General features: G+C 39.2%; 2 protein-coding genes across 9 annotated transcripts in view; one reads left to right on the top strand and one right to left on the bottom strand.

The window, feature by feature from the left end:
* The window catches only part of LOC118406950 (TBC1 domain family member 15-like), a 49,700-nt gene extending 40,620 nt beyond the window's left edge, over positions 1 to 9,080 (bottom strand). For 2 of the 4 annotated variants that reach the window (XM_035807348.1, XM_035807347.1), the window contains exons 1-6: positions 8,975 to 9,080; positions 7,468 to 7,560; positions 5,603 to 5,759; positions 4,508 to 4,649; positions 3,376 to 3,586; positions 850 to 961 (exon numbers count right to left, since the gene is read on the bottom strand). In XM_035807348.1, the coding sequence (XP_035663241.1) occupies positions 850 to 961; positions 3,376 to 3,586; positions 4,508 to 4,649; positions 5,603 to 5,759; positions 7,468 to 7,508 (663 nt within the window). In that variant the 5' untranslated portion in view covers positions 7,509 to 7,560; positions 8,975 to 9,080. The remainder of the gene's footprint in view (positions 1 to 849; positions 962 to 3,375; positions 3,587 to 4,507; positions 4,650 to 5,602; positions 5,760 to 7,467; positions 7,561 to 8,974) is intronic. The other 2 variants (XM_035807350.1, XM_035807349.1) reach the window with 2 other exon arrangements.
* A 331-nt stretch (positions 9,081 to 9,411) lies between these two features.
* LOC118406384 (ribosomal protein S6 kinase-related protein-like) lies at positions 9,412 to 27,974 on the top strand. 5 transcript variants are annotated; one of them, XM_035806370.1, is made up of 8 exons: positions 9,412 to 9,537; positions 12,227 to 12,255; positions 21,052 to 21,245; positions 21,507 to 21,619; positions 22,730 to 22,902; positions 23,322 to 23,595; positions 24,252 to 24,648; positions 25,400 to 27,974. In XM_035806370.1, the coding sequence occupies exons 4-8, from the start codon at positions 21,608 to 21,610 to the stop codon at positions 25,789 to 25,791; spliced, it is 1,248 nt and encodes a 415-aa protein (XP_035662263.1). In that variant the 5' UTR covers positions 9,412 to 9,537; positions 12,227 to 12,255; positions 21,052 to 21,245; positions 21,507 to 21,607; the 3' UTR covers positions 25,792 to 27,974. The 5 variants fall into 5 exon arrangements, with proteins under 5 accessions (XP_035662263.1, XP_035662260.1, XP_035662264.1 ...); XM_035806367.1 differs by having other exon boundaries at positions 21,052 to 21,240; XM_035806371.1 differs by having other exon boundaries at positions 21,052 to 21,240; positions 21,511 to 21,619.
* The last annotated feature ends 12 nt before the right edge of the window (positions 27,975 to 27,986 follow it).

Here is a 27,986-nt window from a genome sequence, read left to right on the forward strand (position 1 = left end):
GTACTTTGTCCAAACTGCAAAAGAAAATGCAATGGACAAATGAAATCTGGTCTACGGGGACTAGATGGTCACTACATACAAGATTCTATATAATTGTATATGCTTGCGTAAATGGAAAAAGTTATGTAAGGACCACCAAAGAGTGGCCACAGCTGACTTGGTTTGGCCACACAAAGTTGATTTGATACACAGCAACCTTACTCTTTTTGTCAGATGATCAAATAGTAGTGTCAGCTTGGAGAAATCACTTTAACCCTTCATAAAATTAGATCAATGATGGTATAGGCATCACCATGTTGACCAAAAATATTAATTACAGTCTAAACTGTCCAAGAAGACCACTCGGGGGACCAATAGCATCTAGATTATATGTAGACTATATTGGTCTTTACACCGAGGTGGATACTTGTACATTCATGTCCAATCATCAATACATCCCTTTTTATTATCTCCATGGAAAATGGAGATATAGTTTTGGATGTGTCTGTGTGTGTGTCTGTCTGTCTGTGTGTCTGGATTTTTGTAGTGAGCATATCTCAAGAACCTCTTGATGGATTACAATGATATTTGGTTTGTGAGTAGGTGTTGGGAAGACAAAGGTCAGGGTCAATTTTGGGCCCCCTGGTATGTGACCTTGGTACTGCAGCAGAAATTCATTTTTTGGATCTTTTGAACTGGATGTGCTATGGTTTTGATTTTGGATGGCAGATAGCTTGTGACATAAGGAATATATGGTGTATGTTTTGGCCCCCTAGCAGGTTGCTCTGGAACTGCAGGGGCATTTTTGAATGTCTGAAATCAAGTCTGTGTGGCCTAGAAAACTGAACCTAAAGCTAATATAATACTCACAGACACGAGGTCTCCAGAACTTTCCCCAAACAGCTGTAGCTCGTCAAAGGACCGAGACAGCGCCTCCGTGTCGTTCGGGGTGACCACGAACAGTCGGTTGTCGTGAGGGGACCTGCGGAAAGAAGAGCCATCCACCAGTCAACATCCTGGACGACTTAAACATCTATTAGTGCTACTTGTATGATATTTGGCAAACATGCAAAATTCCCAGACATTGTGACTTACGTCGTCCAAGATATCCACACTCAAAGTTCAAAATGAGACATTTCAAAATATATCACATGTCATACACAGGGTCCAAAGTGGAAAAAAAACATTTTCCATTCAGCAAAATTTACTTAAACATCTATTAGTGCTACTCAAAACATTTTTGGCAAACATACAAAATTCCCAGACATTGTGACTTATGCAGAAAGCAGTTACTCAAGCAAATGGATATGACTGTGGTTTCCAGTATCATATCCAGTTGCCAGTGAGAGTAAGTGTTACTTTGAACATTTTATTGCCTGGTTGTCTAACTCTAACTACACATGAATCATCAATGCATTGTGACCTATGTGTCAAAATGTAACAAAATTTCCACATTCCTTACGTGACAAAATAATAATTCCACACTCAAAGTACAAAATAAGACATTTCAATCACTTCGTTGTTCTTAATACATCACAAGTGTCATATTCAGGATCCAAAGTGGAAAAAGAGAATTAAATGCAGCAAAATTGACTCAAACATCTACAAGTACTACTTAGAGATATTTGGCAAAGATACAAAATTCCCAGACATTTTGACTTCCAAAAGCAGTTACTGGATATGATTTGGGTTTCCAGTTGCTAAAGTACATGCTATCTGGCATATCTCATTCCCTCAATGTCTAACCATTATTGACATATTGTGACATGGTCCTGCATGTGCCTAAATGTGGCAAAATACCCACATTTCTATTTAGCTTTAAGTTCAAAATGAGACATCTCAGCAACTTATTCTTGACACATCACAAGTGTCATACACAGGGTCCAAAGTGGAAAAAAAAAAGATTTCCATTCTGCAAAATTAAGGACTGGCACTGTCATGATTGACATCCCCATTGTTGTACCCTACAGTCGACACATATTCCACATTCTGAAACAGTACAGGTGGCACGGTGGTCTTGTGGTTTGGGTTGTTGACTTGGAATCTAAAGGTTCTGGGTTTGATTCCTTTGCTAGCCCCCCAATGCTATGCAGTGCTTGAAATACCCACTTGCACACTTGCAAATGCAACCACATATTGCTTGGTGCAACTTAATTTTAAATCCAAGTAGCTTAGTGCGCAACCTGAAATTTAATGCAGGAGACCAGTGTTTGAGCAGAGTCACACCTCAAGCACATCTAAGAACCCACTACACTTGAAAAGGGTAGATGACCATTCTGGTGTGAGTGGATCAAGCATATCGCTACCTATCTGGTCTTGTACATATTATACAAAACTGGTGTGTTTATGCTCAATAGCCATTTAGATTTACCGGTCAAGCGGATCAAACAAAAGGTGGTGACACAAGATTTGACTATCTCAGATCTCCAGAGTTATCATTTACCACAATAGAAAACCTATTGATTGTGTACTGTATGACATGTAAACGTGAGAGCATACTTCCTCCTCTGTTGACTACTACGTTGTCTCCAACGCCTTCGTGCCCCCGGTTGTTTTGTCACTGTTCGACGTCTTTCCATCTGTGCTAACAAGTTCATTGGAACAAGCACTACCAGGTATTTAACTGTTACAATAGCTGTTTTCCCAATGTACACGTAGACAGATCATAGGTTGTCTTTCTTTTGTAGTTTGGTGTTTTGAAAGTCAGAGGCATCCATCCGTTTACAGCACAAATCAATATTTGGGTGTAAGAATCCGAAACAGAAGTAAATATTTCAAGAAAAAAATTGAAAATCACAACCAAAGCAGAAATGATTATGATCTATAGAACATCATGAAAGCAAAATTCTTAAATTAAAGGACACATTTACTCCTGTGAAAATTCTTTTCCTTTGAACGCCCCCAAATAGAGATGGTATAGTCCAATGCTAGAGGGCACAAAGCAGCTGTTGACAACAAGGATGTGGCATTTTGGATCAATAAAAACAGCGTTTTGACCTTTTATTCAAGTTCTACCTCATAAAGTTTATACTAACAGGGAAAAGGCACTGGAAGGGGGCCAAATCCACAGGTTGACAAAAAGTGCCTAACTCAGTAACTACTGTACCATGTGTACCAACCCAGTTATACCTAACTTTCTGGCCATACTCTTAGATGTGTTAATAGGTATAGTCATGATCATATAAGTCATAGCTTTTGAACGGCGTTTTCACTATCTATTGTAGAGAGCCTTTGTCAAGGAATGAAGAATCCACTGCTTCTGTGACGTCACATTATATAGATAGCACACATGACTCGATAAGCAGTTGAAGGAATATACACATTGAAACTCACACAAGCTACCATAAACAAAGACTCCTTCAAAGGACACAATAATTTTGCAAATGGCGGCCTGACCTTGTGATGCTGACATATTTCTCCATGGCCTTCATCATGGCCTTGCTGCCGCCCTCGTGGAAGTGCAGGGCTGGTAAGGTCGCGCCGTCCTTGAGCACGAACAGCAGGTAGGACCAGCCCAGGCTGGGGCTGGACCGGCGGATGGACTTCAGCTCCAAGAGAGAGAAGTTGATGGCGTATCTGTTCTTCTTTGCATGGAAGTTCACCGACTCTGTGGTAAAGACATGAGAAATTATGTGACGACAAAGAATAGTAAAGACACCTTCAACCCAGTCCATAATAGATTCGCATGTAATTATCTCCAAAGCAGGACTGTCTCCAGGATCCGTCCCTCCATCCCAGAACGGAAATTTGCTCATTTGGATGGAAAAAATATCACCCTATCCGTCCCAAAAACTGAACTTCATGACATGAAACTGTTAAAAATCTGTTTTCATAGGCATGACATGATTGACAGGGAAAATCAACAACATTGGCTCCCAAATAATGAGTGGGATGGAAAGAAATTTAAAGCTGGAGACAGCCCTGCTCCAAAGCCAGATATACATATGACAGATAGTCACACAAAAATTACAAACAGAATTCTTGACACAATCTAAATGTATGAAACACACATGCATATTGTTGATACATTACATCATAAAACTGTAATAAAAGTCCTAACATTTCTCTCTGATTCTTATATACAGCACCTTGCCCGCATCTTACACAATACAACTTGGGGAGGCTTAGAAAACCAGGTTGAAGTTCCCATTTTTTGTGGGCATGAACTCTAACCAGCTGTCAGAGAATCAGCTTTATCTAAAGAAAACATTTTTAGGCAACTCTCCTGATTAGCTGACAGCTGGTTAGAGGCCACGCTCACAGAAGTAGAAATCTCAGCTTGATGCTATGACTGTGAAAGGTAACAAGGACATCAAAATCTCTCTCATGGAAAAATCTTACTTGCCAGACTGCATAAGTGGACTAGGACATGCACTTGCCCAATAAGCACATTCACTTGCCCTGGACAATCAGGCTAGCGGATTTGTCAAAACCTGGCAGAGCCTCCCCATTGTACACATTGTATAGGCTGTAGACAAGGCTACAAAGAGGAGAATGTTCTCTTCAAACACATCAAAAGAAACCTTACCAGGACTTGCCACAGTTTGCGCAGCACTTCTGTGAAAGCTCACCGTTCCCCAGGTAGGCTGTCCTGAACCTTCGCTTCCCTGTACCTCAAAATTAGACTCCTCTACTGCCTTCCAGTCTAGCAGGGCATCGAATCCACCATCCTACACCAAACCAGGGGACACAGTCATGCACCGGTCTACTCACGACTGGGAAACAACTCAAGCTACATGTACTTACCTTGGCTCTTCACAGGGTTGCTCACTCCACCTGTTCTTGCAATAGAATAATCTTTGAAAAAGTTCAAATTATACTGTAAACCTTGCTGCGAGAAGAACTGCATGATCATTTCTTGTCCTAGGTTCCGCCGTCAGTTTGTGGACTGCCATGACCTTTTCAATTACAATTATCAAAAAAAGAAAAGGCTCGTTGTGAATTAAACATACAGAGAAAAAAACAAAACCATGACCATGAAAGCCACTCTGACAACAGTAAACCTTGCTGCCAGAAGAACTGCATGATCATTTCTTGTTCTAGGTTCCTCCATAAGTTTGTGGACTGCCATGACCTTTTCGATTACAATTATTCAAAAAAAGAAAAGGCTTGCTGTGAATTAAACATAGAGAGAATAGACAAAACCATGACCACCACTCTGACACCAGTCCTGTTGAAGTCCCTGTGACACCACGGATACGTTAACTGTGACACTACCGAAGCAAGGATACCATCGTCTGTTTCAGATACTTCTGAACGATGGTAGTACAAATTACCTTCAACCTTGTTGTGTGATTCCCGGTCACTTTGCTATGTATCTGGTGAATCAACTGTACTACACTTGCCTTGTCTATGTAAGAGTGGTATGTACAAAAAGGAGTTTTTTTAGTCTCGTTTTTAAACAGCAACAGTATCACTTTCAACATATTTATGGCTGCAGAGACAAATTTGGTAGCTCCTCATAACATTCCCATAGACAAGGCATACTGATCTTAACCTTTAACATGCTACTTTGCCTTCCTGCAGATTAAAGATTCAGTACACAGGGGCAACCATAGCATGTTAAGGGTTAAATCTACGACCCAACAATGACATCACAGCCACGACAGGTTCTGGTCATTACCTGACTGGCGAGAACCGGATGCAACCGGCTGTGACTGGTGGATACTAGCATTGGTGGGACTGATAACCGCCCAGTCCGGTTCACAACCAGGGTCATACTCTGGGCTGAAGTCAGTCTCCGTTTCTGTGGGTTTCCAGTCGACATATGCCTCCAGACCCTAACAACAAGTGGGTTATGATACATGTAGATAGATAAAGAAGTAATGACCATTCTAGTAAGAATCTAATAGACAGAATAACTTCTTTCATTCCATCTGCCATTCATGGAAAATCTCATGACACCCCTGTCAAGTTTGTAAATAGAATAGCTGTTCACTTTGATTGGGAATCTGCAAATCAGAAAGAAAAAAACAAAGGTGCGTGCTAAGTTATTGTTGTACATTTCCACACACAACACAAACAAACAGTGCAAGCCTGGAAAAAGGTGATGGAATATGATAAATAATCACAAAGGAAACCAAAAGCAAACTTAAGCTTACACAACTGTATCAAATGCAATATTTCCAGATTTTCAATTCTTTCTATCAAGTGCCTTTCTTGCATTAAATTCAACAGTAAAACCAAGCTGGATGTGTTCCAGAAACTCCAAATAAGTAATGTTTCACAATTCTACTTTAGAGACTTGGAAAAGCCAGTAAAACAGCAGTGTTCTTCTCTCCTATAAAAGAACTTCTAAATATCAAGTCTCAGCTGGCGTTCTATTAGAGAGAAACATCCCTCACCAATCTTCATGATATATGTCCTTTTTATGACCTTGCCCACGCATCGATCATTGATCATGACAGGGAAATGGGTTGGCAAAATACCCACATGCAATCTGCGATCCACAGGCAAGATTCTACATTATAGATTACTATTATTTGGGCAGATTCCAGCATGCTTCCCTTATTCCAAGGTGTCACAACTGCATTTAGTTTCATGTACAAAGGTTTTTCAGTAATACTGTAATTCCGTCAAAGGTAGTTGATGCATATTTGCACTTGCCAACTTTAAGTCCAAGCATGAATAAACATCAAAGCAAGTGTGGAAAAAAACACATTCTAGTTTTAAAAAATCAGTACAATTTAGGTCAATCAGTCACACACTCTTTGGTCATTTTACCAAATTGCAAGTGGCTTATATTTGCAGGTTTGCTCTGGCCTGAAAATCATGAATATAAAATAATGTTTTTTCCTCTCTTTGTGATTTTTACAAGGCTGCATGGGAAAACAAATTTAGATTGAGGTCAAAGAGCAGGATTATAAAAATGAAATACCCAGAAGATTGGTATGTGCCCCCAAATCAAATACATGTATGACATAAAATGCATTCATCCATAAATCAAATTTAAAGCATACATGTACAAGGCATTTAAGTAAATGCAAAAGGAGTATGACAGATACATACATGTAAACAAGGCAGACATTGCAAGCAAATAATTGAAACATATTTATTTGACCGTAATCTATTGAATAGAACTCAAAACTAATTATAAGTATTGTTCAACGAATCAAATGAAACAATGTTCAGAATAGTACATGTAATCATGTTACAGATATAAATGTGATACCAAATAACATGCTTAGATTGCTAATGGTGCAGCACAAATTATATGACATTGTGTACTTGAATTACATTTGAAATTGATGGTATCCAAACGGAACAAATAAATCTGCAATGCATGTACTTTGCAATAAAAATGTCATTACCAATGCATTATTTCTAATACAATTCATTACTTTTACAATAACGTTAATTTTTCATTGTTACCTGCTGTGACTGATATTACCAACTGAAGAGTGAAAACAAAATTGTTTATGGTTGGTACATTTCTTGGGGTAACAAAAATTTCTGATTAACAAATAACAGAAATGAAGAAAACTTTACCTTCTCGACCAATGACACCTTTCCTGCAAGAAGGGTGTCATCTGAGTTGGCCACGGCAGTGTGAATAAACACACCTTCTTTCTCAAAAATTACCTGAGTGGGAGACAAAATAGTAATCAATTCACATATAAGCTTGTCCAAGGAGGTTAAAGTTTTAACCTCCTTGGCTTGTCTAACTCAATATCCAGCACAAATATCAGGATGTTTGAATCAAAGCTGGATACAACAATCTTTGGTACAGTCAAAACTGTGCAAGAAGACCACTCAGGGACCAATAAGATTTGGAAATGTGGTCACTATAGGCAGGATTATTAATGCGTGTGTCAATGAGAATATTAGGAGCTAAACTTTGAAGCAAATACCAATTGAGCTATGCGGTCATCTCTAAATGAAGGTACATTAAGGATTTTAGAGGAACAGAAATAGAATCTCTTGATACCAGTTAGAAACTTAGAGTTATGTTTTCAAGAGTAAAGATACATTTTGCTGAACAATATTGATTGAAATTGACAAAGCCTGACACAGCAGGGTTCAAAATACAAAATACTGTTTTCAAGATTAGTAAGCAAAAATATTCTGAACTTGCAATTTTGTCAGAAATTGGCAAGTTTTGAGCACTGAACGTACACATTATTTGATGACGTGCTTGTCTACAAGTTTAACTGGTGGAGGATTTATGGACACACCAATAAATCTAAATGACTGCACAGCAAAGGTCACTCCGTGGGTAACGTTAAACTCTGACTGTCACGTCATCATGTGATCATGACATGAGTGACTCACATTACATTTCTAGCACTTCAATACGGATTCTGTGTATGTTATTTAAAAAAACTGATCGAATATCATTTAAGGCAATTCCTGGTACTAGTGAACGATATCCATTTTTCATTTCTTCCTGATGTGCACTTTGTACTTTGTAATGATTTTTTTCTATATAAAAAAATTTTTGCGTACGACACACGGAGGGAAACACAAGTAAACACAGCATATACAATGTCATGGGTTTGTTACGGACAATCAAATGTAGTTCTACCACAGCTATGATAGGATACTTCAGAGGCTTGAGGAATGTCCATTGATTGATATTTTAATTCAGATCGGCTGTGCCATAGTGATCCAAATTTATGCATGAAAATTTTAGCCCATATGTGTCTGCCGTTTACATGTAGCTCCAAATAATTTGGGACAAACAAGTACGGTCTGCAGTAAGAACCTCTTAACCATTAGTGGAATCAAGCAAGCCTCAAGTTCAAACCAATAACAGATCTCTGCGATACTGGATTATTTTCATCAAAGTGGGAGTTGTCAAAAAGATGACAAAACAGACACGCAAATGTTTACATTTTTCGAACGCGATTTTTCGATTCCAGGTTGACAACTCATTGTCAAAACTACACTGACTTGAATCTAGGGTTCCTCATCTACACTTATATGCATAATCTAGCTGAATTTGTCGATATTATCAGATGAAATGAAGAAAATAAATGCAGAACTCCAAACTCACCCTTTCGTTTGTCGCCGCCATTTTGAACGTTTAGGGAGTTACGTCATCAACATGTGAGGCAACATCATCGGGCTAGTTCATTATTTTCTAAAGGGGTTTACTTTTACAGATTGAGTTATGCAAACCATGTTTTTATGCAGTTTAACACATTTGAATACAAATTAAGTATCATCAGTTATCATATAGCTTGATACAAAAGATTTTTTTATTTTAGTATGATGTGTTTATATAATTTAGTGACACCCCCTAGTCACAGTGAGATCATCTTTTGACTGCTGTTGTGACCCCCAAGATTCGATTCACTACGTCTAATTTAAAACGCAATTACGTGATCAAAATACAGTACAATTCACTAATATAACATAAATTCTAGTGCATAAAATATCATAAGCATTTTATTGTCTAAATGTGGATTCTTGATTGCAATTATAGCCATATATTGTTGTTAAGATTCTACTCGTATCGGGCTTCCAATCAGAAACTATGCTTACGTCCAGCTAATCAATATCAAAACACTGAGGCCAGGCTAGAAGCGGGAACGTGCCTGCAGTAAGGCACACAAGGTATGTTTTCTCGTTTTTCTGCAATTTCTATCCACCAGTTTGACGTTTTAATGGATTATTGTGATGCAGAAGACTGAAATGAAGCTGTCTATGTCCCCTAGTCCTGTTTCAGATCGCTATAACTTGTGTTTACACTAAGGACGTGTACTGTTATGTTTGCATGTTTGTCTTTGGCTGACTAAATGTGTACATTTCGTCAACAAATCACATATAAATTGTCCACATTTGGAGTGGCATGAGTCAATTAAACTTCAGTTGTAGTTGGAAGATAAACAGTAAGCGGGGTAACAGTTGGAACTTGAAAATACCACAACATCTGGAATTGATTTAATGGGGTCTTCTAGCCAGATCAACTTTAACTTGACTTTAGAAAAAAGGGTTGGGTTGCATGATGACATCATATGTTTTTGGCCATGTGCCCATCTTGGCTGCAGTACAAAGCTTTGAATGTTATATAAAGAACACATTTTAAAGTTCTATATGGTATTTTTATTCTATCCCCAAGGAGGTTAAAAACCTTCTTGGTATTCCACAGTTCCTAGTTTATTTTCCTTGCTCTTATTAAGTCTTAGTTCCAAACAGATACGGTTTTGTAACTTCCCCTGTGGGTTCTCTAACCATTGACACACACACAAAAATTGCCACCAAAAAGACCAGCAAAAGTGGGCCAAACCTGCACATCCACTTGTATTGACCGATCAATTTGTTTGATTACATCTATTGTTATACACTAGACATTGGACCATGATAACTTACATCAAATATTTGGTGTCTTGGTAAATGATTAAAATCATGTTAAGCCGTGCATTTCTCATTACTGTGAATGCAGAAACATTCACGGTGGTTTAATGTTCACCGTTTCGTGGTGGCCGCTTCACTGCAAACTTATAACCACCGGGAACATTTTTCTATTATGGTATTAGACTGCAGTCTATGGTGTTACCGTGAACTTAAAACCACCGCGAAAAGTCCTTTTTCCCGCTACCGCGAAATTAAATCCCCGCGAACTTAAATGCATTTACAGTACTTGCCATTGATAATATTTTGCCTAACACCACTATTTCTTGGACCACGTTCAAATTATCAGAAGCAGTCACCTGTAAAGAAATTGTAACGAGAAAATATAATTATCTCCACAAATATTCATCTGCTATCTACTGACAAGGAATTCACGTGGGAGTGCATTATAGTAAAAATACAGCTCATTTCAAAGTCTAATGAGATGTTGTGTGCTTGACTGATGAACTGTAATACTAGTCATTTTAATGAAAGATGGACAGCAATGCCTAATGATATGTATGCAAAGGAATGGTATGTTCTTTTTGTGACAGTATGGCTTCAATCAGTTTACATTCATGTAACATTATCTAGATTAGAATTTTGCAACTGGTATTTCATTTGTTGTTCTATTTTACAAAATTCATCACGTAGGGGCTAGTACTAGTAAAAAAATTGGCTTAGGAGATTATTTCATATTTTCTGTATACATAGGAATTCACAACGACTTTCTTGCTCTCTTTTTAGCCAATCATATTTCCAGCTTGCAAAAGGTTCAGTTGGAAATTAGGAATTTATCTACATGCTAGTATGTTAATATACTGAAAAGGTACTCGCAAACTAATCCTATTTGCCGAATGTCCGTTTTATGTCCTTCATTCCATCAGCAGAGCGCGAGACACTCAGGTGTCTCTAATAATAACCTCCCTGCCCTCAGGGCCTGCCCCTTAAATCACCCGGACAGCGGACCCACAAAAGGTGTTCTGGCATGTCTGAGCAATTACGTAAGGACTCTTGTAAGGCTTAAGAACGGGAGGACAACGCTCTTTTGATGACGACAACAAGGCTTAGGCGATAATTATAGAGCGTAGTTCCTGTCCAGTCACAACAATTAAGGTCTGAAGCGGGACATGAAAATTAGGTGGTAGGGTGGTCACCACTGTATCTGCCATCATGGGTAATTGGATCACATGTCGTTATAGGAAATGGTCCTGAATAAAACAAAGGGTCTGAGCTTAGAGGTCTAAAATAGAGTATCTGTAATGGTAATTTTATGTACAGTAATGTTATATCAGGTTTAAGTACAGCTTTTTGGAAAAATAGAACTTGGAGAAAAAATTCCTAGCATTAGATAAACCTCTTTCTGTGCATTAAGTAATGTATTTAAGTTTTCAAGGATTTACTTTCGCGATTCAGGGAAAATGGAGTGGTCGCTGTGGTTTAAGTTCGCAGTAGCACCATAGACTGTAGTCACATACTGTAACGGAAAAATTTTCTCTCAACCACGAAAGAAATACCACTGCAAAGTAAATGCATTTACAGCATTAGATCAGAATCCTGGTTGAAGATATGATTTTCAACATGTATCAGGCGTATCAGAAGTATATCTATTTGAAGGTTATAAGATACTCCTAGATTATCGCTGGATGATGTAATAAATTGAACAAAACAGTGTAGTTGGCATTTACATATTAAAAAGACGCATAAATCTTGCCAAACATTAACAGCAGCAAAATGATATTCAGTAACATGATAACAGAAAAATCTCAAGGGGACGATGTCATTTGTGCAGCAGTTTCCAGCATAAGGGCCATGCATGCAGCTGCATATTGTTGCATATTTAACATCTCTGACCAAAACAGTGCAGACAAATTAGTCTGGGAGCTACTGACTATTATTCATTCCTTCTCAGAGACTGGTGCTGTTCAGTTGAACGTTTTGGTAAGTCTCATTTTTTTCCCTTACATTTTTGTTGGAAGTCATGCTACAGAACAATTTCTATCTGTACCAAGTTGAACACAGATGATCTTTCAAGCTGATATTCAGATGTATTTTATCTACCTTACATGCTTCATGTCATAGTACCAGTTATCTATGTTTACTGGTAGTATTTATTTTAGTTGTTTTGAAAAATCATTCTTTTTCAAGGAAAGTTACTGCTTAGATTTACCGATATTCATTTTGAATATATCTGATGCATGATGGAGAATTGAAATGTACCATACATAGGTTGGGTTAAGTCTTACCTCATTGTAAAATGTACAATTTGCCCTATCTATACATTTACTCATAACACTGAAACAAGACAGCCTAATTATCTTTTGTATCAGAATATTTATTTATACAAAACACCATACACTGCAGTATTTGTAATGATGAAGGCCATAAAAGCAATCAACCAGCTTTTGATTATAGTTTTATTTTCATTGCGCAGTATACTAGTAGTAGTATGTGTACATGTAGCTATAATAATCCTTTATCTACAAATGTATGACCTAGCAATCATACTGTAAAATCTTAGTTATTAATATCAATTGTAGGACTATAGAAAATCAAAATCCCTTTATGGGGCTTGAAATAGCACCTGCATTCGTATATGTGATTATATTATATTACTAACATATACAAATACAGGCGCTATCATTTAGCACTGGAAGAATTGGAGTTGTACAGGTATTCCTGAGGTCTGTCTTCGGCTAACCCATTCTGGTCCCTGCAAACTCTTGATTTTCTTCCTAGCTCAAAATCTAAGTGTCTCAACCTTGAACCTAGAAAAAGAACACCCTTCATATTGAATAGACTAGTCCAGTTTTTGATTGACAGGTTCTAAGCACCATGAAATGTCTGGTAAGCCACCTGACCCTCCCTCCATTCCATCACCATGGTAACCGGATCCAGCTGTCATCACCATAGAGGGGGTTTGGCAAAATTGATGGTATCAGGACCCAGATCAAATGACACATGGTGGATCTGACAAGCATAAGTGCAATGGGAACTCTAGCTTTTCCCAGTGGTATGAAATATGCTGGGGCAGTTTATCATGATATTGTTTTGCCTTTGGTTGCTTTTATCCCCATCTCCACTCAGTACCTCTGTTCTGCTTGCTGGCCATATCAAACACTGGCAAGAAAAATATCACATCACAACTTTTAACCTGTATTGCTCACTCAATGAAAAGAGCTACATTTGTAAACGTACAGTACAAATGCTGCTTGCTAGCCATGTAAATTAACAGTGGATGGAAATTACTTGACAATGTGTTCTCTAAGAAAAAGAGCAATGTTAAAGATATCGGATAAGACTAAGAGTATAGCATAAATTGGACCCTGCTCTTGATGCATCCATTATACAGTTAGAGTCCTATTGATCACATTTCCTTACAACGTAATCAAGTCCATCTATTGGTACAGACATGAAGCTATCCATGATAACATCTAGGCTTTAAAAGCCTTGTCTGCATCCACACTTAGCTTCCTGGTCCCTGTCCAAGTTTACTGAACAGGTACTGGCTCAGGACTGTGGTACTTGACAAGGCTACCAAGAACAGAAAATATGTATGCATACCAGACTGTCTGACTCCAACTACGTAACTAAAACACAGAGTAGGAAAGGCAACTGTTTCTCTGTTTCTGAAAGATTAATAAAGAATTTCAAGATACTTTTAATTTCTGTAATCTTCAGGCCTTTATCTAAGCAGATGATGAAGTGGAAAATTCCCAAAATTGGGGTGGAAAACTCACATGTCAGAAAACTTAACTATTTTCCTCCCCAACTGCTGCTTGGAGATTACTATTTCTGTAGGATATAAATCCTAAATATAGTAAATGTATAATAGGCCTTGTGATTTAATGAAAAGATACTTAGAAATGCCAGCAGTGGTGACAGCCTACCCTGTATTTAAATTGTACATGTATATGCTGCTACATGTATGGCATAGGCTATGGTAGTGTACGTTTTTTAGGAAGGGCACAGAGCCAACAGGTTAACATCACTCCATTAAGCTAATGGACATTTTCAGCCAACCTTACTCCAGGAGAATCAGTCATTGCCATTTCTGTGGTGGGATTACCATACCAGGGTCCAGCACTGCAATAAATCTAATGGGAGACCATGAACCAGTGATTAAAGTACCAGTGTTCCCAGCAGTCTTACTGAGGGATGACTGCAGTGTGAAAGCTGATACCACAGTTTGACCTCTCCATATAGGAAAGCATGTTAAAATACACTGAAACAAGGCTTCAGAAAAGTACTAACTCCAATCTCAATCTTTGAAATTTTTCTCCACCAGTCACAAGGGTCATCTTTATAACCACTAAAAGAAAACAGGGTTGATCTGCTCAAACTCCGAGGAATCCTTGCTCTATGAAAGAAACCTGATTAAAGTGCCAGTGCTCTGGCTGTCTTACTGAGTGATAACTGCGGTGTGAAAATTAGCCTCCATGGCACTGGCAGACTTGGAGTGGAGCTGGCTTTTATTTAAGGAGGCCTGATGCTGGTTTGTGATTTTCAACGTTGGCTAGGTTCTCTTATGTCGGGAAAGGGAGTTTGCCATGGTGTCTCAAGATGGGGTAAACTCCCGTCCTTGGCAAACTCCCTTTCCCCGCAAACTCCCTTTCCCGGCATAAGAGAACCTAGCCAACGTTGAAAATTGCGAACCAGCAACCCCTAAAATAAAAGCAAGCCCTGCTCAAAGTCTGCGACGCAGGCTATGTGTGAAAGATGTTGGAAAAATGTACCCGCACGAGTTCAATTTTACGCAAACTAACCTGGATATGCAGGTAGTATTTCTAATAGCCCTGAGTTTACTGTTACAGTAACAGTTACATTTTATCAATCAACTGCTGACAACAATGCCGGCTTTTATGAATGGAATACATTGCCCCCTGGTGCCTGTATGAAATTAAAGCAAGGGTAAGGAAGGTGAAACATTAGGGCATGATAATATCAGTCTATATGCAGCAACATGTACTACACAATGTACTATAACACAATTCTAGTCACATACATTTTGTATATCCCTCACACTGAAAAAAATGTGTCTTAAGAGATCTCCAATTAATGTACAAGACATTCATTCTATGCATTTCACTACATATTTTGAGACAGTCATTATCAAATGATAAGATTGAAGCATATATCTTCTAGACGTGGCATGAATATAGGCACTCTATAGGTAGGAAATCTCAGTAAGTTTTTATTCTAGATTAACTCAAGGACGTTATATATATATATAAAGTCATTGATTAACTGGAAGGCAAAATTCCCAGTCAACTGAATTTTTCTTTTTCATTTCACTTTATTCAGTCAACCAGAACTGAATCAAGGAAAGCAATTTAACATTGTCTGGTGATGCAGAAAACAACCCAAAATGGGCATCCCTTTACAACAAGCCCCAAACTAGACCTCTGGTTCATTAGCATTCCGGTCATGCTACACAAATTTGCTGCTCACTTTAGTCTGCTTCCGTGCATTACGCCTGGAATGCAACAGTTAGCCTGGCTGGAAAACGTGAGTTCTTTTTTTCTCATTTCCATCTCAGACGGTAGAATCATACGGAAATCAGGTCCTAATCCATAAACGAGGATAGCGAGAAATTCTGTTATTAGGTAAACATGCATGCATAATTGTGCGACAAATCTTATGTTCTTTTTGTAGGTCAGACATAGAATCTGATGCAAAATTGGTAACGTTAGATGGTGCATTTGATGTCTGTTTGTAATTTTGACTCAGACATTTGTCCTTTGTTGCCTTTTTCATGTTTTAATGTGAGAATTATCTTATGCTACTGAATGTGGTGTCAGTAATTGAGTAATCAATCTATCTTTATATTCATTCAATCAACATCAATATTTTGCATAAGAAAGTGTTGTGCATTAGAAAGTAGAATGTATGTGAAGAAATCTCATGAAAAATCATGGGGGAAGGCTCTTGACTGAAATATCATTATCACCCATTTGGTGCTCAATGACATGATTAATGATTTGATCATGAATATCAGTAATCCATACATCGTGTAATTATGATGACAATAACAATATTTGTAGTACATGTAGTGTGCACAGTCAAGTGGATAGTGATCCTACATCAAGACCAAGAAGTCGTGAGTTTTAATCCCAGCTAGGTCACTCAACCGACATGCACGCTACTGGAAAAGGTTGCAGTCCTCAGGACAGGACTGTTTTTAACTGTGGTCCACTGTTTCTTTACATGCTTGTCGAAAAAGAGCTTGTAGGTCAATTTCCCCAGTACAAATAAGCTGTAAATACTGTACATAGCATGTCTTCTTGTCTGTTCATTGCCTTTCTCTGCACAAACAAACACTCAGGATGACTGTCTAACTTTTGGATGGGGCTAAAAATGCTTCATTTGAGGTATAGGATTTTATATTTGTGATGATCATGATTAACTATAATTGATTGAAAAAAAAAAGTTTTTTACCAAGTACATGTATGAAGCATTATGTACATTGTATAGCCTTACTGGGGTTGCAGTTTTATCAGTCAAGTAAACTGATAATCAATATCCATTCCCAGATACTGTAAATGCAGAAACGTTCGCGGTGGATTGATGTTCGTGGTTTTTGCGGTGACCACTTCACCGCAAACTTAAAACCACCGCAAACATTTTTCTATTATGGTATTAGACTGCTGTCTATGGTGTTACCGCAAAATTAAAACCACCGCGAAAAGTCATTTTTCCTGCTACCGCGAAATTAAATCCCTGTGAACTTAGATGCATTTACAGTAGTCAAGGGTGTATGTTAATGTGCCTCTCTTGGGCAACACAACAACCCTTCTGGAAAGGCAGAGTGCCAGTTGTGGGCAAGAGTCACTGCTAAGGTCAAGTATCTGGTTACTGGTGCAGTTTCAGGGATTGGTCTTAAAGTAACGTTCTCTGCATCTGGCAATGGGTATGTTTACCAGTTATAAATTCTCTCAAGAAGTCCATTATTGCTCTTCTGTACATAGTGCAACAAAATAGCAATTCTGAGTCACTTAATGTAACCCTTTGATTTAAAAGGAGATACATCTTCCTGCATAACAGGCATAATACAGGGATTTGTGTTTTCAGTACAGGGGTCTGGTAATGGGTATGTTTATCGCTATATCTCCATAACTTAATTTCCGTGATTGCTCTTCTGTATACAGTGCAACAAAACACGCATTCACAGTCATGTATTGTGACCCCGTTAAAGAAGATACATCTCTCATAACAGGTAAATTATAAGTACAGATTTTAGATGCATTGCACGCATGTACATTTACATCGCAAGGAAGTCTGCCCTTGCCCTTTTAGTGAATGATTTGCTCTTAAGCAAAGTCCAAGTGCGGCCAACTTACAATTGAATGAATTTGAAGGCCTTGACAATGAAATCTTGAACATGCTTACAAAGTAATATAGCTCTCCTTGAGCTCTAGGGTTGGATTTTTGCCAAAGATTTGTTGGAGCGTTTTTTAGTTCAGCTGGCATGTATCAGTACTAGTAAAGGTTGTTGGTTCACATGAATTAAGCTTGGCAGCATAAATTGTTGATAATTAGGCCAAATTTACATTAAAGATCAATTTCTTTATCTCTTTTTGAAAGGGTGGTTACAATTTACAGGTGTCTTCTGTGTATGTGTGTGTGTGTGTTTGTGTGTGTGTGTGTATGTGTGTGTGTGTGTGTGTGTGTGTGTGTTTGTGTGCTCAAATGGCAGTAAAACTCATTTAGTCACTAACTTATTTATTTATGTATGTAAGAAAATAAATAACACAACATTTATGTTTTGGCCATTTCTTTAATTTGTTTTACCTTGACTTGTCACTGAATCAGTTCTCCCTCCTTCCTTGTTAGTGGTTTACCCCTATCGTCATTCATCCAACCCCTCCCCAAAATCTCAATGGTGTGTCCCTTGAATGTCTTAACTTAAGTTTTTCCTCCATATATCTTCATCCCTGGTAATTGCCAGCTCATTTTACAGATATAACCATAACTAAATCCATATCCATCGGAGGGAAAGAATATGTATATATAACCACGTTGGCAAAGCCATTTTTATCCATTCCATGCCAGTACCGATATATCAGCAACTGCACACATATCCATCCATATTTGTATATACCACCCTGTTATCTGATTGAAGAAATTGCCATTGAGGTGAAAATGTGAAGAATATTGGCAGTGTTTATGATTATTCATGTGTTAAATGGAGAAATTTCATGGTGACATAGCCCCCTGCCCTTGTCGCACTATTGACTTTCATCAGGCATGAAGTGCTGCTGCTGCATAATGGTGAACTTGGCCTTCCTCCAAAGTGAAACATCTCTCATCTCCCGTGGGTGTTGCAATAGTGCCACTTGTGGAATATGGATTTGTCCCGCCGTATTATAGCTCCAAACAGAAGAGTCTCGGGGAGCTATAATACGGCTGGATACCAGGATAGATTGGGAGGTGTTCATCTTCAGACTGAGGATAACTGAAGAAAGGATTACCATCATTATAACTTATAAGCATGCGGTAGCTTAAACAAAGATGTTCATAATGATACATGTTATGCAAATTATAATGATAAATGAGGAGATTGTATAATGACAATGACAATGAAGTTTATTGCATATTCATGCCCTCCTAGGGCTAAATGCAGTAAGTCGCATACAAAGAGTCTGATAAGTAAGCTATTCTATGTTCTACTTACGACTATATTTCTACATGCTTCCTCCCTCTTCTTAAAACATGTGAAGACGAACTTACAGAGTTCTTCTATCAAATCATAGTTAACTGATGACATTATATATTTGAAAAAGTCTTCTTTTGTTAGTTGTGCATATTTCTGTTTTGCAAGCGTAGTACTATTAACAAAGGTATTGCGTATATCTTTATACAGTGAGCATTCCAGAAGAAAGTGCGCTTCATCTTCTATATACCTATAGCTCTTATCACAAAACATACATAATCTATCATTTGGAGGAGTGCGGGTGTATCTACCGGCTTCAATTTGTAGAGGATGATCGCTGATCCTTAGTTTAGTCATGGCTCGGCGATAGCTAAAATTTGTTATATCGAGGTATTTTTCTCTTTCATATGTATACTTGAATTTTCTGTAGGTTCTTAATATATTCCCTTGGTTTTCTTTAATACCAGGGGAGTTAATTTCTGAGTAAAAGTTTTGAAGAAAGGTGTCTTCCAGTCTTTGTTTTATTTCAGCCTGAGCCAACGATGTGTTGTGATCACTGTTAAGCAATAGGTACGCAAACCCTGACTCCTCCAGGATTTTACTAACATTGGATAGCCAACATGGTAGCTTACGTCTGTGCAAGTCCTGTTGTACAAGGAAGGCTTCAAATTGTAGGCTATTTGTTGGAACTTCTTTAACTAATCTTTTGTAATATGAATATAATCTAGTATATACTTCAATCCACAGGGGATACCTGCCCAATTCTGCTCTTGTTGCTAGATTACTCGAGTTTTTTCTTACACCTAATATAATACCAATGTTTTTCATAACTGGACCTCAATAAATGTAACACATAATATGATTTATGATTAATTCTCTATGCTGACTTGATAGCTACAACTAGTACAAGAGAAAAAACATAGAACTTGGCCTTCCTCCAAAGTGAAACATCTCTCCATCTCCTGTGGGTGTTGCAATAGTGCCACTTGTGGAATTTGGATTGGGAGGTGTTCATCAACTCTCTCTGCATTTCATTGAACCTTGATCTTGATCAGATCTTACATTCTTGATTCGTACCTCAAGGATGATATGTAGTAAACACGGGTCCCAGAGCTGATTTTAACGATTTATCATACACCTCGTGCAGGCGCCTGAATACGAAGATGGTTGAGATGAAATTTTGTTACCACTTTGAAATTAGGTTTCATTTTATAGAAATGATTTAAGCGATATCCTTGACAACCAAAAATACACATGTATTTCTTGCAAAATCATTTTGTAAGGATGTCCCTGTAGCTCAACTGGTAGCAACCTCAAGGTTCAATCCAGGGTATACATAAGGTTGGGCTGCACCTGTTTTTTGAGGTTTGTGAACTGGAAATTCCATGTTTGAAGTCAGGACCTAGGTGCCCTGTGCTTGATTAATAGTAAGGGCTAGCAGCCCCTCACTGTAAAATTATACCCGGCTACTGAAACAACAAGGAAATGTACTGCCCTATGTGCCACTTCTTAAAAGATAAAGGCAGTGTCTGCAAAGGACCAAGCAAAAAGCTTCTTGTTTCTTGGTCGTGCCAAGAGAACCCTCCTTGTAAAAATATACCCTGCTACAGAAACAGCATGGAAACGCACTAGTACCCTACGAGCCACTTAACTTCTTACTGAACAAAAAGTTGTGTTGTTCCTTTGTCATGCCAAGAAGACTGTAGGACATGCTATGATTGTGAAATGTTCCGCCATGTTGGAAACCACCTTATCAAGTCTGCATAGGGTTTTAAAAGCACTGTAAGGGACTGAATGAAAAGCAAGTTGCATCGTTCCTTTGTCGTGCCAAGAAGACCGTAGGACATGCTATGATTGTGAAATGTTCTGCCATGTTAGCTTGTTATCCAGCCGCATTATAGCTTCCAAGTCTCTTCTAGATCTGTCCTCTGAGCAAAGGATAGAAGAGACTCTGGAGCTATGATACGGCTGGATACTGAGGATACTGCCATGTTGGAAACCATCTTATCAAGTCTGCTGTCTCATCAAAGTCTGCCCTGAGGTTCAGGCTTCCCTCTTAAGTCCCGCCTGCTCTTGCTTTACAGAATACAAATCCACATGGGGGACATGAAGACAAGTGTAGCAGGGAGTTAATCTAATCATACCAGAGGACCTGGGCTGGAGCAAATCCTTGATTACATTCTGGATTGGCGACTCAGACTAATAAGACAGGAGGCCTCGGGCAGAGTGAAGGGACTGTACGAGCCAGACCGTCACAGCAGCACACTGGGAAGGTAAGGTGTGTCTTTGTCTTCTTCTGGAATAGCGTTTCCACAAGATAAAGGTTTTTGCATCTTTTGATGTCCTCATTTTTCCTATTGGCCTCCAAGGGGTGTCCAGTACATTTCGTCATAATGTCAACATTCAATAGGACAAATCCAAGGGACCAACCTAAACTGGCCCTATTGCCAGGTGGCTGCTATGCTCAGGTGACCACTAACACGGGTTTAACTGCACTTGCTTAGAATAATCAAAACTATGTTTTGCTTCTTGTCTTCAGGAAGGGTGTTACAATGTTTCAAAGCCAGGGATGAAGCCGGTTTTCCCTGCACGGGCTGACAGAAGGATGGTGGCATCGTACCCCAACAGATAGCCGTCGTCATGGGCAACAAGGTCAGCTTTAAAGTTAGTTACAGTTAAAGTTAAACCCTTCCCGCGCCAAGATGGCACATAGGGCGGTGCCCATCTCTGTTTCATTTCATCCCTGGGCCACACACAACGCAATCACTACAGTAGGGGGCTAGTCCACTGGTAGTGATGTGTGTTCAACTTCCATACTCTTTCCCGAATGCTGAGTGCTAAGCAGAGAAAGCAGCATGTACCATTTTTAAAGTCTTTGGTATGACTCGGCCAGGATTGAACTCACGAACTTCCGAATGCAAGGCGGACACTCTAACCACTAGGCCATTGCAGCTTTAAAGTACTCTTGAAAAAAAAGTTGAATAACTATCAGTTAATTACAGTTACTGTAGTGGATTGACAACCCTTTTCCACAACACACCAGCTTTGCAGGCATGCCTTTTATACTACACCAAATAACTAACTACTGCCTGTCAGTGTCAGTCTATGCAGACTACATGTCACTACACCAAATAACTAACAAGTCATTAATACTTATACTACTTGTACCTCCAGGGTTTAGGGTTACATAATGAAGTAAAGAATACTATATTTGATGGCAATGAGTTTCATTCTACAGCAATATCATAACACAACATTTCATGAAGTTGAAAGTCATGTTTTCTTCTTTTTTTTTCCTTGGCTGGCCCACACCACTTAGGCCAAGGTCACATTTCCAAACCAGAGCCCTGCTTTCAGGAGCAAAAAAGAATGACATAAAAGTCATAGAAATACACAAAATATCAAAATAAGCATGGGCATGGTTGTTGTATATTTCTAGGTATACATTTTAATTTTCATTTCTTAAAACATCCTGGTGGTGCCCCTGTTTGTAAGTGTGACCTAGGCCTTATAAGGTCCAATGAGGAACAATGAGGTCCGCCCACTTACTCTATTTTCACCCACCATTTGGGGTGAAAACGGGTAAGGAACCCCAAAAGGTCGTAATCACCCCAAAGTTACTTCCAGCCGGGCCGGTAGTGTTATTGGTGGTATGTCATTTTTCATAATGTGCCCAACCCAGACATTGTTTTTCATGACATGTCTCTTCCCTCCCTCAGCCTTGAAGTTGTTTTATTTCTGAAGTTTATTTTGTATCCTCAGGTGAGTAGTCGACACAGCGTCCAGGCGCCGTCCCGCACCCAGAGCCAGGCCAGTCTGCCACGCCGGCCGGCCAGCTGTGGGAGTCTGTACAGCAGCACCGACAGCCTCCACAGGAAATGGCTCCGGGCCTCTCGCCGCCGACGCAAGCACTCCACGCTCACCAACGAGTACAGGTACCGCTGATGCTTGTTGTATTAGTGTAATCTCCAAGCAGATCCTACAGTGCCATAAGATACTGTAAATGCAGAAATGTTCGCGGTGGATAAATGTTCGCGGTGGATAAATGTTCGCGGTGGATAAATGTTCGCGGTGGATAAATGTTCGCGGTGGATAAATGTTCGCGGTTTTCGCGGTGACCACTTCACCGCGAACTTAAATCCACCGCGAACATTTTTCTATTATGGTATTAGACTGCAGTCTACGGTATTACATCCTTATCAATTTCATGTCATGAATTTGTTTTCTGAATATCCCAACATGCCAATTTCTGTCTAAGAAGACTTCAAATAAACAAATAAAATAAAAAGTAAACAAATAAAGCTTTGCCGTATGATAAATTGACACACATTTTTGTTTTCTGTGTATTTTACAGGTTGGCACGGACATCATGGCCAGTGCCCCAGCTCGAGGCACTGTTCCTTCCAGAGTACGGAATAAAGCAGGGCGTAACAGAGCGCGACTTTGACGTGATCGGCATCATTGCTAAAGGAGCGTTCGGAGAGGTCTTAAAAGTCGAAAAGCGCGACTGTAAGAAAGTGTACGCCATGAAGCTGATGCCAAAGTCGGAGGTCATGCGGTACAACGCTGTCCAGCAGGTGAAAGACGAGGCCAGTATCCAGACCCTTCTTGGACACCACCCGTTTGTGGTATGTAGTAGTAGTATCCATTTTTGATAACATAACATACGTCATGATTAAGATAACATCTTGCTTACAACAATGTCTTTAAAACAGTTTTTTTCAAAACAGTGACTAAGTCTTCTTATAAATACTGTTAGGACGTTCCTGTCCTTACTTTAGTGTCATTTGAAAGGCATTTCGTATAACTTCGTTTCGTTGTTTCTTTGTCATGTATTGTAATTGTTAATTCTTTTTTATTTTTCTTGTATTTGCCATACAACAATTGTATAAATCAGTATCATTCAGCTTGTTTTGTACATGCTGCGAATCTACTTTAACTAAAACTATAAACTAAACTATAAACTATTTTCCCCACTCTTACAGGTCCAGGTGTACTACTGTTGGCAGACACGTAAGGACCTCTTCCTTGTGGCCTGTCTGTGGCTTCTCAGAGCAAGTGACTGGATGATTATCATAACATCTTGCTTACAGCAATGTCTTCAAAACAGTGTATTTTCCCCATTCTTACAGGTCCAGGTGTACTACTGTTGGCAGACACGTAAGGACCTCTTCCTTGTGGCCTGTCTGTGGCTTCTCAGAGCAAGTGACTGGATGATTATCATAACATCTTGCTATTTAAACAGCAATGTCTTCAAAACAGTGTATTTTCCCCACTCTTACAGGTACAGGTGTACTACTGTTGGCAGACGCGTAAGGACCTCTTCCTCGTGGCTGACTACATTCCTCACGGCGACCTCTTCACCATCTGGACCCTGGAGGCGCCGATGCAGGAACCCGTCGTTCAGATCTTCGCGGCGGAGATCTCCCTGGGTCTGGACTTCCTCCACAGTGCAGGGGTCATCTACCGCGACCTCAAGATGGAGAACATCCTCCTGGACGACAAGCGCCACGTGCGCCTCGGAGACTTCGGGCTGTCCAAGTGGCTGACGCTGGGCAGTTTCACCAGGACCATCTGCGGCACCATGCAGTATATGGCTCCGGAGATACTCAAGGGCCAGCCCTACACACACGCCTGTGACTGGTACTCCTTCGGAGTGCTCATCTATACCCTGTTGTCAGGTAATGCTCCTACTTACATGTATCTGGGTAGATGATGTTGTTCTGTAGATTGTATAAATTTGTTATTGTTTTAAGTTCTAGCCCAGGGTTACCTAAAAAACATCAATATTGCTGGTAATTAAGGTAAAGTCCCAAGGAGGTCAGGGTTCTAGCTTGTGTATTTTTAGCGTAACAGGCCACTATGCTATAATTTGTGACCACCACACTAAAATGAGGACCACTAGCCTAGGGTTACCTAAAAAAAGTCGAAATTGCTGGTAAGACAGATAGACAGTATATGAAGGGTCAGCCCTACACACATGCCTGTGACTGGTACTCCTTTGGAGTGCTCATCTATACCCTGTTGTCAGGTAAAGTTCCAAGGAGATCAGGGTTCTAGCTAGTGTGTTTTTAGTGTAACAGAGATACTGAAGGGTCAGCCCTACACACACGCCTGCGACTGGTACTCCTTTGGAGTGCTCATCTATACCCTGTTGTCAGGTAACACTCCTACTTACTGTAAATGCATTTAAGTTCGCAGGGATTTAATTTGGCATTATAAAAATTAGCGGAAAGTAGAGTGTTTGCGGTTCTGTAGATTGTATAGATTGTTATTGTTTAAAGTTAGGGTTACCTGAAAAAAGTCAAACTGGTCAAAAAACTCAAATTGCTGGTAAGACAGATAGATCAAGTGAAGTGAAGCTGTCTTGTCAAGAAAAGCACAAAACATATGTTTTGATTCATCGTACGGTTTATTGATTTTTCCCCACAGGTAGGTACCCCGTCGAGGCAGCTCCTGACCACACGGCTATGGCCGAGCGTGTGGCCGGATTCTACTTCAACCCCATCCGAGAACTGTCCTCCCCTGCCAACTGCCTGGTCTCCAAACTCATGCAGAAGGACCCCAAACAGAGACTTCAGACCCTGGAGAGTCTCGAGGAAGAACTGTTCTTCCAGGAGTTGTCGTTTGAAGACGTCTTGGCCAGGAGGTACGCGCCGAGGCTCATCGACAAAAACGAGGCGGAGGATTCCCCCGCCATGACGAGGATAGCGGCTGAAAAGAAAAGGCACTCGAAAAAGTATCAAATGGACGACCTGATGTTCCATGACTTTGATTGGTCGGATGTGAATGAGCTCATCGATGGGCTGGCATTTTCAAAGTGATGATTAAAAAGATCATCCTGCCACCCCCTCAATTTAGAATGGAACAGTCCATGTGCAGAGCAAGAACAAACATTTGTATATGAAGGTAGATTGGTAAATACATGTAATTCTCATTGAAACTTTCTTATAGCCGCAGGATAGCTTTCTATCAAGTGCAAAAGTCCAGATACATTTGTATTACAAAAATTGGAAGCTTCATCATTTTTATAGCTTTGTAAAAACCAAAGGCCCAATGGTCAAAACTATACACTGAGCTTTTGACCGGATTTTGTTGTTGTTGTTGTTTTCAACAAAGAGCTGTGGAACAAACTTGAAAAAGCATTATGCCAGGGGCTATGCTTTTCTTGAGACCTGCTTTTGAGTTGCCAAAGTTTTTGGTTGGTAGATTGTTCTCACTTCCCTGGAAGGCTGACATTGCATTTGTGTTTACATTGCTGAGTTGATAGAGAAACTCTGCTAGTATTTGTCATAGAATTTGGATTGAGTCTTCATTCACTGCTGTTATTTTTTTACTTTTTGAGCCTTAGTCCTCAGTTGTTGCATTATAGGTGTGAAGACTACTTAGATACTAGTGGAAAAGGATTGCATGAATGTCAAAAGAAAGCTAGTGGCTTATATCAAGGCTAATCTGTAATGTCAAGGGGCAGTTCTACCACTTGGCAAATCCAGATTCAAAAGATTTTGATTGTGAAGTGTGAAAGTTACAATATCTCCTGCATGCAAACAGAAGTTGTGTGACCTTAAGTAATAATCATGGAGGTCTGTTAAACTGTAGGGTTAGTCTGACTAGTGTTTTTTTTTAGATCATGATGAACAAAAATGTTTGTCAAATTGCAAAGCTTTATTTCAAATGTCTGAAATTTTTTTTTAAAGTGAAGTGAAGGTGGAAAGAAAAACAGCAAACACCCCTCTTGCCTGGCATCAAATTACGCATCTTTGTGAAAAAGTAGGATCTTGTAGCTTTGTTTACGGAAGAGATTGAAGCAATACTGGGCTTCCTACCAGGGTTCTCAGTCATTTGAATTTTGCAAGTTTGAAAAAAGAAGATACTATTGAAGTTGATGAGCAGGAGATAAAAACATTGTAGACACCACTTGTATCGTTGAGCGCTTGTAAAAAAAAAACTGCCAGTATTATAAGAAATATTAGAAAACATTTCTCAAGGCTTTGTCATGTTGGAAATATATAAGAAAAGTGTGCGCTTATTGTTGCATATGTTGCATTGGCAACATTTTAGTATATTTTGCATAGCACAAATTTTATTTTGCATGCTGACGACTCATTCTTGTGAATTGGATTCATAGTTTAAAGTGCCATGTTCATAATCAAGAGATATTGAAATGTCATAAGATATATTTGTTTCAGCAGAATGCATTAGCTTGTCAGTCAGATGATATTTTTCTCTCATGTTCATTTCTTCTCCACTCTCATAGGTTGCACTTCTCCAATGTAGTGCTAGGTGGAGCACATGAAAGGACCATAAAATTGTTGTGTGACCAAATGTGTTACTTTGCTAACTTTTTTTAGGAGATTTCTGCCAAATAGTCCTTGCCAAGTACCTGATGGGTATTTGATAATATTTGAGAAGAGCTGCTTTATTGTTGTATTGTGTATGTCTCAGTAGAGATTTATCTATATGTTTAGTTCTAAAGATGCTGAGCTTTATATTGTTGTCAGATTTTCATATATATTTTAGCCTCTAGCTCAGGCTAGTTTCTTGTCATTCCTTGTCATTGTCAAATTGAGAACTAGATTCTTTGATTTCTTGCATCTGTAAATATAGAAGTTGTTTGCAGAAAGCTTGTACTTCTCATGACAATCTTTCACACTGCATGTTTTGCTCCTTTTTTGAAGTCAAAGCTTGTTAAATGTTGCACTTTTTAGTAGAAGAAGTGGCATAACAAACAATCATGTACACATACCAGGATATGTTTACTTACCATTCCAGCTTAGAATTTCATCTGGCCATGTTTTAGGATTGATTATGTTGTGTGCAGGTCGCCATGATGTACCCAGAGTGTCAGACCGACAGGTACTCTCCAAGCAGATGTTGATGGGGAAAATCATGAACTTTTCCTTATAATACCTGGTATGTCGTCTTTTTCTGTCAGCCCACAATGCCAACACCACACAGATTTGTGTACTATTTTACCTTAAACAGATCACCACAACACCCCCCTGGAATAAAGACACGA

Source organism: Branchiostoma floridae, chromosome 19 (assembly GCF_000003815.2).
Source record: "Branchiostoma floridae strain S238N-H82 chromosome 19, Bfl_VNyyK, whole genome shotgun sequence".
NCBI lineage: Eukaryota > Metazoa > Chordata > Leptocardii > Amphioxiformes > Branchiostomatidae > Branchiostoma > Branchiostoma floridae.

Excerpts from the sequence above, each read along its gene's own strand:
- LOC118406384 (XM_035806370.1), top strand. Across the intron at positions 23,596-24,251 it reads TTGGACACCACCCGTTTGTG|GTACAGGTGTACTACTGTTG; the intron begins GTATGTAGTAGT and ends CCACTCTTACAG. Across the intron at positions 24,649-25,399 it reads CATCTATACCCTGTTGTCAG|GTAGGTACCCCGTCGAGGCA; the intron begins GTAATGCTCCTA and ends TTTTCCCCACAG.